Here is a 21,071-nt window from a genome sequence, read left to right as displayed (position 1 = left end):
ACAACACTCTAGATCTCTTTACTATTTCTCATATTATTGGTCAACGTAGACAAGGGTGTGATAAAAGTGAGATGGAAGTGTACAACCAAACATTTCTCAATAGAGAAAGAGGAGTTTGAGAGAATGGGTTTTGATAGAAAGAGGGAGAAAAGAAAGAAGAAAAGACAAATAATAAAGAAATACTAAGAGGGAGAGGGAAATATAAAAAATTTATGCATTCATTTACGGTGCATCTCCATATTTGGGATGGCACTGCCAATGTAGACGTTTTTTGTGGCTTTTGTTAGCCATTTTACATAATACCCTAAAATGTACAAACCATTGTGAGTGCTATAAGTGTAACACTCAAGAAATAAAAATATGAATGTTTAATTAAAAAATAAAGAAACACATTATAAAACACGTTATGGACTAGGTATGACTTGACTTGTTAAGTCTCGGGCAAAATGGAGTTGAGAATTTGATTTAGAAACTTAGAAAATATTTGGACTAAAGAGCCCGTTCGGACGAGAAACAAGCTTTGTTCAAACGAGACTAGGCTAAAATTTGGAGAACACGTACATGTTGTGTCACGTTCGGATCATAAGGAAGCTTCGTCCAAACGAAACTTGGATCAATTGAAACATTTTACGTCGAAACAAATGGATTCTAAACAGATAAATACGAATGCTCAAGTCGCCGCAATTATGAGCCTGCTTACACTTTGACATCTCAAGGTTGCCTTAGAGCCCATTAAACCCGAGTTCACCGAGCTTCCAACGCACGAGATCGCTTCTTATCCCACTCTCACACAACCCGAACAACTACCTCAACCACCTCCACAATTCTGAATATAATGTAGGAAACACGAAAGAAAATGGAAGATGTGGGTAAAATGCTTCTGGGAATAACCCCCCAAGGAACAATTCGCGATAAACAATTGAGAACCATCTCTTATAAAAGGCACCAGGAGTAAAAGGGGCTTTTGGTCTCTTTTCAAAACTCTTTTTTATTTTCATTTCAAACTATTTCTTAAAACACTTATTGATGTAAGCATCAGAGTAATTCACCGCCGGCTCACACCGAGAAGCTCCATTGCTTACTTTCTCTCTCTTTTACATGTGGTTCCGATCGATAGTTTGGCACGAGAAAAACTATTATAACATTATATTTTAGGGTGTACAATAACATAAGCCCCCACCAAGAGATTGTTCGTATATGGATCACTGTGGACCAAAGTAGGACTTGGAGTTCAAATACATCTGTCTAAAGTTTTGATTCACTAAAAGCAGATTAATTAAGAATGAGAATATTGTTGAGTAAGCAGAGGAAGAAGGTAGATGGCCGAAAGTGTGCAGATGTGATACTGTGGTATATGGTTACAACTTGTTAAGGTATTGATCGAATTAAAGAATAAAGTGGGCAAGGTGCTTTCCTATGCAACTTGCGGAAATGCTTCTCCTTTTGAAAAGATTGGCGGTTTGCTTTGTCATCTACTGTAGAAAAACTGATTGGAATGGCCACATTGCTCATCTTGCCCTGAATTCTTTGCTTAATGGATGGGACTGAATATACTATATGCGAGTCATGTGGGGTGCTTGCTAGGCTTTTCATGATATAGTAGGTGCTACAGAGAAAAGAAACAATTTTCCTACTACTGACATAGAGGAAAAAGAAAGGTAGGGAAAAGAAGAGAAGGGAATGGGACATAGGGATTGAGTAATAGAATTTGGTGACTTTTAATTATTTTTAGATTATACTTTTTGTTTGAAAAAGTTTTATAACGTAACTTAAATGCGAAAGTAGTTTTGAGTATTTTGAAGAAATTCCCACATATCTCACCGTATTATGCGCAGGAAAATTCTAAGGGGTATTAACGTTTTTACTACAACTTCTTTACGAACTCACGTGCATGAATGCCACGTGGTGCAACATGGGTAAAAAAAAAAAAACAATTAAGCAACAAAATTTAATAGGTAAATTTAATTATTTAGTAGTTAACATAGTAAGTATAACGTGGATTATTACGCCAATTTGTAAGGAATTTGTAAAAGAAAAAAATGTAATTCCCTTTGCAGCACTGTTATGTGCATCTCCTCACGTGTATACAGATGGGAAATGCAAAACCTAACTTAGTTCAAATAAAAATTAAGTTGAAATTATTAATGGCCTTTTGCACCAAATCTGATATCTATGGAGCTACTTTGTAATTCACCAATCATTATGCTACCATGTCAATATTAGGGGAAAAACCATAATTTCAATGCCCCAATCAATTATTAGCAAGATTCTTGTTTGGAGGAGGGAGAGACAAAACCTAACTTGAGTGCCTAATGACTAATATTACTTTTCACACAAATTTATTACAATTATATCACAATCGTTGACATGACGTGTTTTAAATGGCTTTCACTTTCTCTTTTTTATGTAGTTGATGTGGAAAGCCCATTAAAACTCACTACGTCCGCTAATATGTTGTGGGTGTGATAATTAAATTAGTGTAAAGTGTGGCATGCCAACCAAAGAAGGCTATACCTTCGCTTAAGAAATATTAGATAATAATTGTTACTTTGTCTTATTAGATGATCATCATTAGCTCAACATAGCACTTAATTAGGAAGAAGATTCTTGTTCCAAGGGAAAAAAGAAATTAGAAAGGAAATAAGAGGCCAATGAAATTTTTCCACCAAAAGAGAATCTCAAAGGCCATTAGAGAGGTATCAAAGTGCAATCTACACTGATTAAGAAAAGGTAAAGAACTCTTTCTGCCGAATGAAAAGGTAGATAGTTTGTCTCCATGAACGGGATCACAATTTGTCTCCAGATATTGAGAACAGTGAAACCATTAAAATTATGTTTAATTGGTTGGTGCCGTACACTTAGAATCACAACAAAAAAAACCACTATGCAGACCAGTCGCATGCTGTTGCTGCTACAGTCATGCCACCATTGACGACGAAATCCGGGAGAGAGAGAGAGAGAGGATTTAAACATAGATTACTGGGGGTAATCCAACATGAATCTTACTTGTACCATATAATTAATACTTCTAAAAGGGAACTTCTTCTCTCTAACAGGATCATTTGAAAAAGATCCCACAGGAAAGAAAGAATGCCAAAAAAGAAATTGGTTCAATCATGTGATGCTTCAGTTAGTGCATGTAGAGTCAGCATCGACTATGGCTTGGAGGTCAAGCCCAGTCAACTCAGCCATTTTAGCTCTTGGAAAATTGGATTAGTGAAACAGTCGAAAAGGTTTAAAAAGAAAAGTTGTTTGCAATAATCAGATGCTACGGAAAACCAAGCTTGAGTGCTCACTGACTCGGCCAGCTTTGAGACCATATTTAGGAAAGCCACCTAGCTAGGGCGCCAGCAATGCTTCATCAAATTTAGAACAGAACTTTTGCTCGTGTAGGAGGCATACCTCCAAATTTTTTAAAGGGTTTGTATCTTTCTAGTGTCGGAGTTAGAATTTTGGTTTACAAGAACAACTTGAAATTAAGGATAACTGATCATGTTTAGCAGATAACTTATGATTGAAGGTTTATATTCTGTTTAATTTTCCATGCAAAACTGGCTTTCAGAACCACTTTCTGCTTTCTAATCTAGTCTGAGAGAGAGACCATTCTTGGGGATCAAATGATGGGCAGTCAACTGTGTCATCGACCTATATATTTTGGTTCCAAATTAATTATTTCCTATATCTATCAAGGGCCATGCACCATGCCCATCATTAAATGCCTTCTGCTCTCCATTCTTGACAGCATAACAAGAAAAGTGTGCCTGGCGAAACCTGAGAATTCCAAATGAACCACTGAAACTCATACAAAGAAACCCAAGTTGGAGACTCTTTCCACTCAATTTTCACCAGTTCCGAGAGAAAACATAATCCTTGACCACTTCAAGTTCATAGCTATGGACTAACATATTCACATAAAACCAGCAAAAAGCACAAATTAAACAAAGCTATACTAGCAAACAAGACAAAGATATGGCGGTTCAAGCCATTGAAAGTATAAAACAACTGCTACATCTCATCCATGGGGGTAGTGCTGTGCAGAATGCATTTGGAAAACCATACTTTGAGGTCCGAGGTAAGACTCATGTGAAACACCTCTTGGCAGATTTTGGCCCTGCATTTTAAGCCCATAAGAGTTAATAATCCCATAAGGAGAGGTCATGAACACGTTTCCATGTGTTGGGTTGAAAGCCATGGTTGCTCCACCATTTGGCTGATTCCATTGAAAAGGTGTTCTGGGCGTAGAGGCAGAATTCATCTGCTGCTGCTGCGGCGGCGGCGGGGGGTGAAGCACAGTAGAGTTCTCCGGTGAAGAGGGTATTTTGTTGTCCGGTGAAGGAGTTTTCGCATCGACGAGATTCACAGTTGTAATGTCATGGATGCTAGCTCTCCGCTTATCTTTCCCTCCCGAATGCTGCCTGATGAAGTATTTCTGCGCATGGCTAGCCACCTGAGTCGGTGTCCTAGAGATAACGAAATTGCGCGAGATATTTCTCCAGTCCCCTTTGCCGTACTTTTTCAGTCCCATCAGAAACAATCTGCAGGCGATGATTAAAATCCCATGTCAAAGAAGAAGCGAAAGACCAAAATTAACATGTGTAACTAGCAAACCACATAAAAGAGTGAAGCAAGTTACTACAAAAACAGTAAACATAAATACTTTAAGTTTGATAAAATATACCCACTTGATGACTTAATTCCTAGAAATCATATAAAAATCATGTTTTTTTTTTTTTTTTAATTATTTATTATATATCATTTCTTGAAAGTAGATTCTAGTGTCAAACCAATCCTAGTCCAAGTATTAAAGTTTTGTGCCGTATCACATTAAACTTTTACCATTACGTAAAATTTAAGCAGAACAAGAATTTGATGGCAAAACTTACTTATGCTCCTCCTCTGTCCATGGAACCCCTTTCTTTCTCTCATTCTCAGGCCGAGTTGCCGAAGATCTCTTCCCGCCGATGCCATACGATTGCCGGAACCCATCATAGCCATGACTGTTCACCCAATCCAATGTGAAAGCTGAGGTAGTATATCCAGGAATTGGCACCAGCCCTGCCTCTATATTGTTAACATCAACTTCCAATTCCATGTACTGCTTCATCACATCCCCAGCGGTTTTTCCCGGGATCATCGCCGCCACTTGGTGCCATCGGTCCGGGGACTCCTTGTCGAACAGCGCCAGCGCGTTTTCGAACATCTTATTCTCCGCCGGAGTCCATTTCGTGCTCTTACTCTCCTGAAGCCAATTAGCGTTTGGAATATACGGGGCAGGGGAGAGAATTTCCATTTCCCACTTCATCGAATCGAATTACCATGCAAATTGCAGCTGCCCACAAGAAATTTTTGAAGAAAATTCCCAACTTTGATTGTTGTTAACTGATTTGTGACTGTGAATTTAAGATTTGGTTCAAGATTTTGAATTGGTGAGACAGAGGAAAGGCAGAGCAAGAAGGGGGACAACCCAGAGAAGGAAATGCAGAGTGGTGGAGGTTTCACAGCAGTACTATCAGCGTTAAATCAAGAAGCATTTTGAAAGGAATCAGAATACCTTTTTGCGCATAGGCATACCCTGAGGAATCTAGTAAAGACCAACCTTTTTGAAAAATCAGAGATAATGTCACAAATTAAATTAAAAAAGGAAAGTAATTTAGCTACTCCGTAATGGAACCCTAGAACCAACTACTAAGATCTGAACCCAATGGGCTTTCCAAGGAACACAAACAGAAACAGAACAAAGAGAAACACCCAGAAACAATTTTAAGAAAATGGAACAGAAATAAATAATCGGAATTCTAAGGGAGTACAGCTTGTAGGTCAGACTTGCCAAAAAAGGAAAGTGCTTTCAAGTTAGAGCTAACTAACACATGTACCGCTACCTGCAACCCCTTGATATATCCCAATTGGGAAAGAAAAAGAAGCAGAGGAAGAAGGAAGTAGGAAACTAAACAGAGGGTGGAAATGAAAACCCAATTGGGAAAAAAGAAAGAAAGAAGGGAAACACTTGAACTCAGGATTTGGAGCAGTGAAAAAAGCTGGTAAAGATCTGTTCTTTCTTCCTTTTCCTTGTGGCCTCAGCAACAAAGAAAAGGGAAGAAAGAAAAAAAAGTGAGTGAAACTATGAAGGGAAAGAGAGAAAATCGAGAACCTGAAAAGCAAGTTAGCAAGCTTCAAGGAATGAATCTAAGTGCTGCTTTGGGCAGTGAGAGAGAGAAAGAAAAGCTGAGACTGAAGGTGGTGGGCTGTGATTGGAGAGGATGGTGTTTGTGGATAGTGCAACTTATGGAAAAGTTCCCTCTTATCATAATAGACTCATCCCCCCCTCTTCTCCATTTATTCAGATATAATAAGATACTTAGGGAAGACCACTTTTTCTTTTTCTTTTTTCTTTTTTTAATTTTTTTTTTTTTTAAATTTTTTTATTTTATTTTTGGGCCCTTTCTTATTTTCTAATTTGGATGTTAAAGAAATAGGGGCTGGCAGCGCATGACGAATGATGGAACCTCACCTGTACAGCACTAGTCAATGGGGCTCCACAAAATGCACCCATCATTGCTCCCAACCGTCTGATGAAGTATTGACTACAATCATGATTGGTTTAACCTTTCTTCCTTTTGCCCTTTCTTTTGTGGCTGTAGAGGGTAGCCGCCAAAACAACGGTCCAGATCAATGGTAAAAATTTCACTCTAGCAAATTGATGCTGTGGGCCCCCCGAATACTGTTACAACTCACTGACTTCTCATTGGGCAGTCGCCCCCTCCTCACATAATTGTATTGGTTATGATCTCAAGGAGCTGGGTCCGTCCCAATGGGACTCCCTCTCACCACGTGGCGTCTTTTAATTGGTTCATACAAGCTGCACTATGCAGTCCAAGGCAGAAGCAGCCAACAAGGGTAACCCTCCAATTAGCTGGAACCACGTCAGAGGGAAAAAAACCTTAATTATTGGACCAGCCACACATAATTGCAACCCCCCCCCCCTCCCCTGCCCTTTGTGAGGCTTTGGGCCTTTGGCCATCCAACCACCGCCTTTCACATCCCTTCTCACTTTTTTTTTTAAGCATTGTTGGTTAGTGGAATTGAGTAGAAGAATTGATGAAATCTCCACGCTCTTCATTGGCGCGTGGTAAACGCACTATCGAATCACAGCTTAAAAACCCAGTAGGTCCCACGTTTGCTTTTTCCAAACCCCACCCGAAAACTGCACCCGGTCACCCTCCAACCGGCGCGTGCTCCCACGCGCAGACCACGTCGGTTGTGCTCCACCGTCCATGTCTTGGAGGCTCAACCAATACAACGAAGCGGTCCCCTTCTGATGTGACCAACTGCTCCACTGCTTTTGTCCTTGTCCTCCCTTTCCCTCCCCCCTCTTTTCCCACTTTTCCTCCTATTGGAAATCCACACAACTAGGGCTCTGCCTCTCCAGTCCCACAACTAATTCTCCGGACAACAATTGTTTCAAATTAATTATTTAAATTTAAAATAATTATGATATGTTATTTAAGATTTATCCGGCCAAATAAAAATTAAGCTTATCCGGTCTATAAATAATTTTTCACAATCACTTGTTCAAATTTTTTTAAATTTATGCAAATAATTTAAGAGGATCCTAATCCACAGCGCCTTTCATCATTATCATCACGAATTTGTTTGCGCTCCTTTTACCTAGTTACCCATCATATTTCACCAATAAATCACGTTAAACAAGGGCATCTTTGGCATTCAAATTTGGCACCCACCCCAGCTGCACTCCAATTTTTGGTTGTCCTCACATGTATGGAGCCCATACCTCGTCCTAAATCGTAGGCCCATTACCAACATTGTGTAAGCAAACTCAAATTATAGATTCAACATGTCGATTAAACATTAACTTGTCGGCTTTTTTAATTCTGAGTGTGCCATGATTTCTTAATTTTACTTCATGATTAGCAGTTAATTGTTGGTGGTGTCATTAAGCGACACCTTTCTTCAAACTGGGCTGAAAACTTTGATTCAGTCTATTAAGTTGGCTCGTTATTAAAATATATATATAATTTTTAAATGCATTTTTAATTATATTTTGGATAAATATCAACGTAATAGACTTGACAGTTGGACCAAAAATTTGTTCAAAATGAATTATTTCTACAGCTCAACTTCCATTTTTGAACCAACATTATAAATGCGATTGAGAGGTTTGATAGACTGGTCACCGAACGTGGGTTTGAGTGGGATGGACATTTTCAAGAGGAGAGAAAAAATACACGTACAAAAATATATTTTAATGATTTTAATGATTTTACTAATTTAATTTAGATAATTAATTTCAAATTAACCGGTGTATAAGTATACCCTCTTAATCAAATGGATTATACTATATGGGGTTGTGAAATAGAGAGATAGAAGGTGGAGTTTTTCTTCAAATTGTCTATGAAATTGTCATTTATCCGTTAATATGTGAGAGAAATATTTTTTTAATAGAATTCCTCCAACTTTACTAGTGCTATTAAAAAAAATTCTAACATGACTTAAAAAAAAATAAAAAAATAAAAATAAAGGCACTTAGAATTGAATTAAGTGCCAACTAGTTTATTTGGTAGAGACATAGAGTGGAAGAAGGTTGTGTGCTAAGTCTAAGGGCTTCGTAGTTACAAACAAGAGCAATAAAGACATAAAGAGAGAGCAGCCGATCGTAAATTTTACTTCTCAAAAAACATATTTGAGAGAAGGCTCTCTTTTCGTCTCTTTTTTCTTTCTTCTTCTTCCCTTTTTCTATTTTTTTTTTTTATTTTTCTCCTCCTACTCCTCGTTTCTACCATCCTCCTCCCATTCGAGTTTTTTTTATTTTGTTTGTATGTGTTCTCCGACCAGATCAACAATTTTAACATCTCCGTTATGCATCCGTCCATCTATCTCAGTGTTGTGCTGTCCATCTCCTTTTTTCTGGCCACTACTGCTGTTTGTTAGTTGTGTTTTTGCTTTAAATAAGAATTTTCTTCTCTTTAGATTTGCCTTTATAGACAATCTATGAGATGAAAATTAATCATGTGTGGAGTGTTATCTCTCATGGCTGGTTTAAATAAATTTTTAGAATATTTGGCTATTCTTTTCTTAAATCTAGTCTGCTTAGAACAGATTTACTCTTTAACTATGTTTGTATATGGATTAGCGAAACATGAAAGCGATAGATATCACTTTATTGTAAGAATTTTGTTTGTATCTAACTATGACTAAGTAATTTCATATCATGTAGCTATAATTTTGTAAAATTATATATATATATATATATATATATATATATATATATATATATATATTATTCTAACATGCAGAAGTTTCACATAACAATTTTATTGATTTTTTTTTTTTTTTTTTTTGATTTCCATCTCATTTTGAACTCATATTGGACTTTTCAACGCTACTTTATGCTTTTTTTTATTATTATTATTATCAATACCCTTTTTGGCAAGTGGAAATCTCAGTCACAAAATTGAGAATAATCATGACTCATGTCAACAACCATGAGTATTACAGATGGGCCGGGTTTTATTGCAATACGGAAGTCGGGCCTTAAAGAAGAAGAGATGCTTTTTGTGTCACATGTAACATATTCTATTGTTCTCGTGTTGACCAGAATACGCCATTTCCATCTTAAATTGGGCACCTCGAATCTCGCACCCTGCATTCAATGGGGACAACGTGACCAAATATTAATATTAATAAGCTACGCTCTTCAAATGTCACAATTGCCCTTCTCGTCGTCCATGCCCCCATTATGCTGCTGTCGTTATCGAAGCAGAATCAAAACAGTGATGGGCAACTTTTGTTTTTATATATATATTGTTTGTTTACATATTTTTTAATGTTTATATGTATTTGATATAAATTTTGTTGTTGGAATACGATAGTTTTTACAATAAGGGTTTTTTTTTTTATAATTTTTTTTTTTTGAGTAATAAGTTTTTGTTAAGCTTTTTGGTTCAACCCAAACAAAAAAACTCTGGCGATTCCGCGATTCCTCTGCCTCTGAGGGCATCGTCCATTTGTTGAGCATGTTTCGGACGAGGGAAACCCTACACTTCTCTCCTCCCCCGTTTATTAGTTTTAGGTTTGTTTCTCAGTAAAAGTTTTTCTTTATTTGGGCGTCGTTGGCATCCTAGAGGATATAAAATGGTTGTTTTTTCTTGGCATTTTTTGGTTTGAGAATGTTGTTCTTGTGGTGGTTTGTTGGGGTTAACGGCAGTCGTTCAGGACTGTTTCGTGGCCACCAGTGCTGATTTTTGGGTCCGAGATCTGGTGTTTTTTCCTTTTCGACTGCTATGCCTGATGATGCCCTGTTGTTCTTGATTAGGTCTATGGGGTTTTTTATGGGTGTGCTTTGGGTGCGTTGTTGAAGAGATTGGCTTTATTTCTTAGATTTCTAGATGTGTTTGGTGCATACCGGTGCTGGATCTGGCATTTTTTCCACTTTGACGATTTGCCTGATGATGCCCCTATTTTGATTTTCCTGATGGTCTTGCTGACATCGGTCTGTTGGCTTGGGTGACGGTTATTTCCCTGGGTAACTGTTTCCTTGCACAAGGGCGTATTTTTTGGGTTCAAGGGTTGTCTTTCGGGCGTGCTCGTGGGGGTGTTTTTGCCAAGTGTTTGGGTCCGGATTCTTCTGGACGGTTTGTTGGCATGGCCCCGATTTTGTTCCGAATTTGTTGTTGTTCCTTGTTGTGTTTTTGTTTTAGTCTTGTTATAATATTGTAAGGCAGTTGCTCTGTATTTTTATATCAAACATGGTCTGTAAAAGCTATTGTATAGCACAGAATGTGTGACCTCTCCTCTATCAAGTAGAGGCTTATGTATACATAGAGGCATCCAGGGGCAGAGCCAGCCCCCCCAACTTGGGGGAGCCAAATTGAAAAAAAAAAAAAAAAGTTTTGCGGGGGGCCAAAATTAGAAAAAATAACAAAATTTGGGGTAAAATTTTAATTTTTTTTTTTAATTTTTTTTAATTTTTTTGGGGAGAACCTTGGGGCTTGGGGGGCCCCTTAGTGGCTCTGCCCCTGAAGGCATCTTATATTGTCTAGGTTATTTTGTAGCAGCTGTGGTCTGTTATGGTAGTCTAAGTCTGACCTTGCCTGGGTAGAGGATACTATGCCCGTGTGCCTCTGACTTAGTTTATTATGGATTCTTTGTAACCCTGGACATTAGACCGATTTGGTCTCGTTTCTATTTGTTGAAAGGGATCTTTCACTTCAAAAAAAAAAAAATCAATTTTATTTGTTAATAATTCTGGCAATAAATGTGAGAATTTTATGAGTCTTATTTGTCCAAACAGGTCTTAGGCATGAATTGCTAGCTGCTTGCATTGCAAATTGTAGGAAATTCGGATCCGGTGCTTACTATGTCAACTACTAAAGCAAAGACGGTCATGTAAAATTCATTTTCATAAAATGTAGACTACCACATTAATTTGAAAGGAAATTACAGTAAAAAAATGTAGCATTCTAAACATTGTTCTAGCGGTTCTCTTTTTCAGGGACTATTTCATAATATTCAGTTAAAACTCTTTTTCTTTTGGAAAAAAATGCAAAATCAGTCATTGTAGTTTAACCAATTTACAAATAGCTCCTTGTGATATCCAAATGAAATCAGAGATCTCTTAGGTATTTTGAAAATTTTAATAGGATTTAACGAAAAATTCTAACGGATAGCTAAGATTTAAACTTTTTGAAAAATAGATACCCTAAATTTAGACGTTTTAAAGTTTAGGTACATTTTTTCAAAATAAATAATAATTCAGGGGTTATACTTGAAGTTCTCCCTTTGTTTTTTATAATAAAGATTAGTCTAAAAATTGAGTTAAAAAATAAATATGTGGTTCTTAGTATTATTCTCTGCAAATATTCAAAACTTGCATAGAACACCTAATGTGATGGATTAAAGTAGAGTTAATGTTTAAGAGCTCCAAACAACATAGAAACTAAAGATTTTGCTAATAACATAAAAGAGCTCCAATATATATATATATATATATATATATATATATATATATATATATATAATTTTTATTTCATGTGAGGTCAGTATTGAATGGTTATAGATAGAGATGGAATTTAAACTTTTTATTAGAGGGCCAAAACATGAATGAGAAGCTAACCCTAATTTTTAGGCACTAAATTATATATAAATATTTTAATAAAAAAAAAATTCAAAATTCAGGGGGTGAGGGGACCCTGGTTCCCTCCCTGGTAATAGATAAAAGCTTAGGAGAGAGAGAGAGAGAGAGAGAGAGAGAGAGAGAGAGAGAGAGAGAATGGATAGTATAACCATATATAATTGAATCGTGGATGACTCAATTTTGTTGAAAATGCATTTGAATAATCTTTTTCAAAGTTGTTGCTTTTTGTCTCATATATTATATATTCGGGTTGATTTTCAGAGTACATGTAACACACGCCATCATGAAGAACAGAGCAAAAAAAAATAAGAAAAGTTATTTAATAAATTATTAGATGAAACAATTTCCAATATGGTCGGCTCTTCCTTCCAAATGGTTGGCTGTGCCGCTTTAACCAAAAGATACCAAAAAATAAATAATATAAATAAATAAAAATTACATCAGCAAATATTCTTTCTAGTTTTTGACAGACAAAAAAATATTCGTTTTAACTGCTAGTAGCCATTCACAACATTAATATATTCCTCAATTAGCTACTTCTTCCTGCTAAATTGACTTATCTAAAAGCTTTATACAAAAAAAATAAAAATGACAATTTTAGACAAGTTTAGAAAAAAAACCAAGCCAATTTGTTAAGAGGATAAAATTTTCGTACGGTAATTATTAAATTGACATATATTTTTAAAGCACGTAATTCTTACCTGTGTTTTTAATATGTATGTGAAATTTACATGCTCGGTTAATGTTATTAAAAATGCATCGTGAGAATCATATGCTTTAAGAGTCGATATCAATTTAACATACTGACCGAAAATAATTTCCCAATAAAGGACCGTACATTCTTCAAAGAATAACATAAAAACTATAATTTTGTTCATTATTATTTTATCTTATTGACGTGATGGTACTTTTCGATCTTAATTTTTTTTTTTTTTTTTTTTATTTTTAACAATAACTGATTAGCATTATCAGATCAACAAAATGAGATAATAGTGTAATTTCTAACCTTATTCTTTCCGAAATAGTTATTATCTCCACAAATATTAAATCAGATCACAGAGAAAAAGAAAAAAAAAAGGAAAAAAAATGCCCCTTCATGCACTCAAGGGGTACAGGCTGTTATTGGAAATGGTGACAATGACATGTAAAAAAATAAGGCAAAAAAATAGGGGGTTGTTTCCATTAATGGAAAGATTCCTTTTTGCGTGTTCTTTTCTTTTAGAAAGAGTCAGAAGGTCGGAGAATGCAAATTGCAAATTATGCGATTAAGATCTGATCTGAGAGCACACCGCTCAGCGTGTGCGCCAACTCATCATGTGCACGCGTGCAATTGCCGCAACGACGCGTAGTCACAAAGGCGGATCAAAGTCATATAAATAATGCCCGTTTTTCAACAATATTCTATTTTATTTCTTTCGCATCTCATCCTTTAAAAAATTAAAAAAATAAATAAAAAAAAAGGGATCTGATACAAAATTCACATTGTGCAAGGGGGAGGAAGATGTAAAAGAGACGAAAAGAGTGTTAAATTAATGGCATGTTAGGAATACGGGCCTGGGCTCAGGAGGCTGGCCTAAGCTGTAATCCCCGATTAATCAACACGCCAACTACTTATATAACAATTAGAAAGAAGTGCAGAGAATAGCTCTTCACTATTTCAGTGTTTTGTTTTTATCTTTTGTTTGTTTCGATGTAAAATGATTTCCATCGTAAAATATTATCGACGAAATTAATTTCAAAAAAAATTGTTTTCTAGAAAATATTTTTTGGTGTTTGATTCGCACGAAAAAATTATGAAAAAGGAAAATGCAGTTGTCGCTAGATCCCGGCAAGCATGTTTGGACAGATCTGGTCAGATCAGGCCGGATTCCGACCATTTTGGCTAGATCCGGCCGGATCAGTGGCCCGATCCGATCAGATCAGGCTGGATTTCGGCCGGTTTCTAACCATGTCAGGATTCCGGCCAAATTTTGTCGAAATCTGGTCCGCCGGCATCCAGCGACGGTGCTTGGATGTCGCCGGATTCCGGCGCTAGCATTATTCCGGTGCCTGGATGATGCCGGATTTCGGAGCTCACTTGCCTCCAACAAATTTTTGACAACCCACTTCTCTGTTTGGACAGATAGACCCAATAAAAGCTACATAATTGCTAGTTATTCCGGCAACAAATGTGAAAGAGCTCACTTGCCCCCAACAAGTTTCGGGCAAACCACTTATCTGTTTAGACAAATAAACCCAATAAAAGTTCAATTACATTTGGTGTCACGATTGCTAACAATCCGGTTAACAAATTGTTGCTTCTTGTTAAAACCAAAATCAGCCCCATTATGGTATGGAAAATTAAAACCCTAACCATTTTTCACGACTAAGTACTGAATGAGAAAAAACTTTCAACCTAATCAAATTAGATAATTCTCAGTACGTGTATATAGCTTGTGCCCATGAAGGCTTGGATCGTAATCAAGTTATGATTTAACGAAAATTTCGCTTGGTTTTAAATCAAAAGTTAAATCATCTAAAAACTCAAAAATATATGGTACAACATCCGTGTTAGAAAGGTTAACGAATTAATTAATTATTAGCATATAAAGCATTCTTTTTCATTATTATTATTTAAGAGTAATCCTATTCTTTAAGTCCATTCATTTCACATCGGATCGGCCGACCTAACAAAGCTAACATGTTTTAATCCGCTTTTCATGTTAGCCATTTCAGGAAAAAAAAATATTAAAAAAAAAATCACTTAAAACACGTTACATCAGTCAATCAGTATGAAATGAACATGTATAACAAACAGATATAAAAAGTAACATTACTCATAATTATTTAATAAATCTAACAAATGTTTAAACAATCAGGATTTTTCTTTTTTTTTTTCTCCACCTAACTTGTAAAGAGGAGGTTGAAAAGCATCCTGCCTATTCTTAGTTCTTTAGATGGTAGATTTATTATCTTAAAGTATTAATTAATGATTAAATTTGTCCTTAACTTTTAAGATAAATGGTAAATTTCATCTTCCTCCATCCTTGCACAAGTATAGTAGTAAGTGTAGAGCACTTATATACATTCGGCCTACCATTTTTTTTTTTTTTTTTAGCTATTAACTTTTTTAAAACACATTTTACCTCACTTTTTATTTTAAATATCAACTTTCATGATTTGATTTAAATATCATTTTTTTTATTCACTTTCACTATTTCCAAAGAAGAGAGAGAATGGTACTCAACATGCACGTACAATTTTATTAGTTTATTTTATATTTGTGAAATTACAAATCCTTTGGATAGACTTTAATTAGAAGCATAGGCTTAATTACAAGAATTCAAAATATTTATAAGCTCATCAGGATGAAAAAAATGATGTTATCAAAACTAAAAGAATTCCAATCTGATTTTATTCAACCTTGAGTAGACTGTTGCCACGTAGGCTCAAAAGAACTCTTCTCTTCTTGTGATCAGCTACATATTTCCCACCTTGTAATTTCTTCCATTCTTTCTGTAATTCCTTGTGATCATGATCTCCAATGCATATATAATTTCTTTCTCGATGTGGAAGCCCTTGAAAATGTTTGAGTACGTGGAGCTACGTACTTGGCGATTGCTAGCACTTGGGAAGATCACTTGGAGGAGGAAGAAGAGATTGATTAGGGCCTTTCCCGTTGTCCACAACAAATGCCATCTTAAGGCCCCATGTCGTGTGCACTTCCAAATGGCAATGCATGAACCAAACCCCTAATCAACCAAAGCATGCAGTAAATGCCACAAATATGATCAGTATATATTATAGAAATTTGCAAAGTAAGAAGTTATTTACAAATAATTAAGGAGCAATTTACCTGGATTATCAGCCCTGAATCTAATAGCAGTCCATCCCCCGGTAGGTACTCCAATGGTGTTCCTCTCCACAGGGTCAACAAGATTGAATTTCTTCGGATCTTGCTTTGGATTATAATTGCCTAGTCCCCTCCCCACCTCAAAGAAATTGAATCCATGAAGATGAACCGGATGGTTTTCTGGGGTTATCATCCCTGTATCTTGTAGGACTAACTGTACCGTTGAGTTGTAAGCAAGTCTATAAAGCCTCGTTCCAGTCGTGGTCTGGAAGTTCGCCGGCTGCGTGCCGGTGTAGTTATACTTTATTGGCGGGTTTCCAGGGAAATCATCAGTGAAAACTCCACTTATATTGAAAAAATGAGCTTGAAGAAGTGAAGTGGTCGGCATCACAAATGTGACGTTGTTAATATCTGCCACCACGCGGCTGCCATTCACGCAAGTAGAGCAAGGGTTAACGCCGAGTCCAACGGTGAAAAGCAGAGAACGGTCGATTTTCAACGGGACTCTAGCAGGGTACTTCCTCGAGTTGAGGCTTCTGAGGGATTTTGTGAAGTTTGAGGCTATTGGCGTTGCGTTTTGTGGAGGTGCGGCGATGCGAGTGGTGGCGGTGGAGGACAGAGTGCCGGAATAGTGTAATGTGGCGGTGGCCGTCCTGTTGTCAACGGCAATGGGTGCGTCCTGGAAAGGCGAGGCTGCAACCAAGTACTTGCCGGTTCGAAGATCAGTAGTGAGGAGGGCGTTTGTGGTCTGGCCTGGTGCGATGACAATGGTGTCAGTTTTGAAGGGCTTTGTGTAGGCAGCGTCAACCTCGACAACGGTGAGTTGATGGCCGGCAATCTTGAAGAAAAGCTCCTCATTTAGTGCAGCGTTGATGATACGTAGCAAGTACGTCTTGCCGGAATTTACTGGCAATGTAAAGCCTCCTGCCAACAATGTAAAGATGGTGAAAATCAACCCATAAGTTTGATAAAACTTTGGAGTAAACTTAACTTAATTCCTTTCAACCATATATTATCACTTTTGTAATATCCTTCCAAAGTCTATTAGGGTTTGGGGTTAAATCGAAAGAAACATTAATAGTGTTTTTTGAACGAAGAAGTATTGTGACGTGTAATAAAGATGAAAGTAGTTTTGAGTGTTTTGTGAATATTTTGTGTTTGAAGTTGTTTGTTAATGTTTTTATTTTTTTTTTTTGCTGAAAAGCCAAAAGCAAGCAAAAATAAAAAATTAATTTATTCCTCAACTTTAGCCAAACAGAGTCTTTATTCAAATTTTCATTTAAATTTCAATGCACCATGTGTTTTAATATTAACTAAATGATTAAATTAACTATTTATAACCTTAAATTATTGGAATAACTAGTGATTTAATAAAATATCATGCAGAACAAAAATCATGTTCAAACCTTGTTTATGTAGTTCACCTCCCATTTGATAAGTAAAGAGTTAGTAATTGTTTATGCAGCTATAGGCAAGTCTATATATTACGTACCCTGTGAAGGGCAGCTTGAGAGACGTCCAGGATGACCATTGATGGTATGAGCATCGGAGACATTAGGGGCCAACCCAGATTTTAGAGCTTCATTAATGATAGCTTCGACATCTGATTTCCACCATTCTCCTGTACAAGTCAAAAAAACAAGACTGAAAATAAGAATATTCCTGTTGGCATGACAAGTTTTGAAATTTTTTTTTTTTATTTTTTTTTACCTAAGACAATAACTTCTTCCTTGTGAGGTGTGGGAAAAGGATAAGGAACCCCACGCTTGGGCAAGATGACCAAAGCGCCTTGGACGGTGGCCCTGAGCCAGAGGATGTGTGCATGCCACCAAAGGGTACCCCTTTGGCCGGTGATGGTGAAGTTGTACACATATTGTTGCCCTGGTTGAATCGGGCACTGCGTAATGTACGCTGGTCCATCAGCCCAGCCCGTCCGTAGTTGTCTAATCCCATGCCTGCCCATGATTAAACATATTATAAGTAGGACCTTTTTACAAACTTTTTTTTTTTCCCATTTATTATGCCAATAAATGATCTTTTGAAATTTATTTCAAGATGTTGTTAGGGGGATAATTAAGAAGTGTAAGATAGAAAAGGGGAATAAAAGCCAAAACCCTGAGGGCAGAATTACTGCTTTTCCTACTAAAAAAGAATCAAAAAATAAAATAAAATAAAATAATTGGATGACATTGCATGACCATGTATAAGGACTAGAATTCCTTGTAATTGATTGTATAGATAATTAGGCTCTAATCGGATCCACCTATTCGAGTAGGTCTTAAGCAGTTCGATTAAGCACATGTTCGAACAAGTGGGCTCCATTAATTCCTTATTTCATGAGGTTGAGCAAATTATAATTCAGTCAATGAATTGCAACTAATTCCAATTTTATGTATAGATCAAGTAGTAGCGAACCCGGAGGTGCCCCTTTATTTTTTTTTTTTACAGTTTTGCTTGACCGATTTTAAAATTTTTGGTTCTACCCTAAAAGCAAGATTGAGATCTTTAACAATTTGTTACCTATCAATTATGAAAGAGTGCATCAATAGATGGCTGGACAATAAATTATTAAACTATTATCCATTTAAACAATAAATTACTGAAAATTTCAATTAATATAATAGACGAGGAGTGAGTCTGCAATAAACTCACCAGTGGATGCTGACATTGTACTTGACGTGGTTGACCACCTTAACAAGCACCGTGTCGTCCTCCCTAGCATAAATGGTGGGACCAGGGAACCTTCCATTGATAGTGACAATGGGCTTAGTTGAGCACAATCTTGTGGTGTTCTTCAGAACTACCTGTGTATATATATGTACGGGAAGTTAATTAATTAGCACCAACTTTAACAAAAAAATGGATCAAAAAATTTGGTGGCTTTCTCAACTAACACCACCATTAATTTTGCTGTTTGATCGAGATTTCTAATCGAATCGATTACGTTAATTAACAAATGGGGAAATACAGGATTTTTTTTTTTTATGAAAAAAAAAAAAGAAAAGTGAAAATTGAAGATGAGATGGTTTCAAACGGATCAGAATCTTTTCAAATCATCTGCTTGAATTAGAGAGAGAGAAAGATAAAAATGCATACTTTACACACTTACTTTCTCACATAGAGTAGAACTGGATCTCATCTCATGTAAGAAGATGGATGTGTAAAGAGTGTTTTTATAACTTGAGTTTAACAAGTTATCTTTTACAAACACATATTTAAATTCTCTTAAATTTTAATAAATAATTTGAGACAATTCTGATCCGTTTCAAACGGGGCCAAATATGATATATAAGTTCTTTAGTCACCTCATGCAATTGAAGCATTCATGAACACAATTATGTATGGTTGAACTTTTCCCGAACGAAAATCCATGCATAAAGAAAACTTTTTTTAGTTTAGGAAAAAGCGAAAACATTCTTGTACGGCTTGTACAAACAACAAGGATATTGCAAGGGGATAAAGTAGAAAATCATGGGTTTTGAAATTAAAAAGAAAATATATATATATAAGAAGCCGACAGAGATGCGTAGACTTGGATTTTCTTGCATAATTAATAAGTATTTAAGTGGCTTAATTTTGATGATTATATAGTCCGACCTGTACCAACGAATCATATTATTGAAAGCTCTTGCTCTATTGAAACTTGAAGAAAGATACACAAAAGCCTCTAGCTAGCTTCAAATCATTTGAAAGCGAACAAAAATAAAATAAAAAAAATTGACACCCTGGCCTACACGACAACAATAACGTTATCGATCATATCGAAACTAATGATTTCTTTTTTATGTTTGAGTACTAAAATCTTATCAAAAAGTTTAACTTTTTTCAAAACCATTAACAAATAATTCAAAATGAAAAATAATTTTTTAAACGTAAACCCAATTAAAAAAAATCATTTTTATTTTATATTTATATAACGTTGATCAAAACAGTTTTTTTAATTAAAAAAAAATGTTTTCAAAATCATAATTATCTAACATACCCACAAATATATACTAGAAAACATATTTGATTTCTAAAAATCTTTATGGTTTTCGGCATGGTTATTTGAGGAATTAATTTGTTATATTTTTATACAAGAAACCCTTATCTCTACAACTTAATTATGTTACATGCATGCAACTCGTTATTTGCTAATTGCAAAGCTAGAGACTGCAGGAAAACCATACAATTTCCTGCAGTATATATATATATGAACAACACGACTACGTACGTTATATATACATTGTGGTTTGATTTTGAAGCTTGTTTCAAAATCTGGTTTTTCTGCTAGTCAGGCATACTTTGAGTCATCGATTTTTTTCTCTCTCTCTTTCTGTTTTAATAAATGAAGAGCCTGCTAGCTAGCTCTATATATATATACCATAATGTGGCTGAAATTGACAAAGCGAGAGTTAGCCTGCAGGCCATGAAACACCATGGAATATTATTGCATAACTGATCAAAATTGAACTCACATTGAACTTGTAGTATCGCTCCATGCATTCCACTGACGCTGGAAACAGGCAAGCCACCAGCACTAGGAAGACTCCGATGATCCATCGCTCCATTTTCCAATATCTCAATCTCACTGACTCTGATCGATCAGGAAACGGTTTTGTTTTTTGTCTGATGATCTTTTGCTGCAATGAAATGTGGCTGACCAAGCCCACCTTATAAAGAGATGATCACAGTCTCCGCTGCCATGTCGTTTTTACTTATTAGGTACGACGGAAGAAAACTTGAGACGAAAGCTCTCTAGACTCTACGTATGAACAAATTAAAAGGTGGGCAGCTAGACCATCAACAAATTAAGACACCTTTTGAAGCTAAGCTACAGGTTGAGATTTTGATGGTGCTGCTTTTTTCAAATAGACTAGGTGGTCAGCCCCATGGGTTTGGTCCAACCATATTTGGTAAAGTACACCCGATCCCCCAGCTTACATAACTAAAATCCCGATACTCATCTCCTCCTGACTTGAGTCAAGGAGATGACGTATATACATTTACAACATGATTCCCACCAGTACTTTTTCTGTTTTCTTTGCTTTATATATTCGATCTTGTCTATGGTCGTTAATTAGTTTAACCACAATTACCCTCGTCCCT

At 36.2% G+C, this 21,071-nt stretch overlaps 2 protein-coding genes across 2 annotated transcripts; both read right to left on the bottom strand.

Annotated features, from left to right (window-relative positions):
• Positions 1–3,802: 3,802 nt before the first annotated feature.
• Positions 3,803–6,300, bottom strand: LOC133877633 (transcription factor DIVARICATA-like). The gene is made up of 2 exons (XM_062316023.1): positions 4,884–6,300; positions 3,803–4,535 (listed from the first exon to the last, which is right to left on the bottom strand). Exons 1-2 carry the CDS (start codon positions 5,300–5,302, stop codon positions 4,013–4,015), a joined length of 942 nt encoding a protein of 313 aa, XP_062172007.1. The 5' UTR covers positions 5,303–6,300; the 3' UTR covers positions 3,803–4,012.
• A 9,067-nt stretch (positions 6,301–15,367) lies between these two features.
• Positions 15,368–20,710, bottom strand: LOC133878022 (laccase-4-like). Its single transcript, XM_062316502.1, has 6 exons — positions 20,441–20,710; positions 18,636–18,787; positions 17,694–17,938; positions 17,476–17,604; positions 15,987–16,907; positions 15,368–15,882 (listed from the first exon to the last, which is right to left on the bottom strand). The coding sequence occupies exons 1-6, from the start codon at positions 20,531–20,533 to the stop codon at positions 15,752–15,754; spliced, it is 1,671 nt and encodes a 556-aa protein (XP_062172486.1). The 5' UTR covers positions 20,534–20,710; the 3' UTR covers positions 15,368–15,751.
• Positions 20,711–21,071: the final 361 nt, after the last annotated feature.

Source organism: Alnus glutinosa, chromosome 9 (genome assembly GCF_958979055.1).
Source record: "Alnus glutinosa chromosome 9, dhAlnGlut1.1, whole genome shotgun sequence".
Lineage (NCBI taxonomy): Eukaryota > Viridiplantae > Streptophyta > Magnoliopsida > Fagales > Betulaceae > Alnus > Alnus glutinosa.
This window is presented reverse-complemented; position numbering and strand designations above follow the sequence as displayed.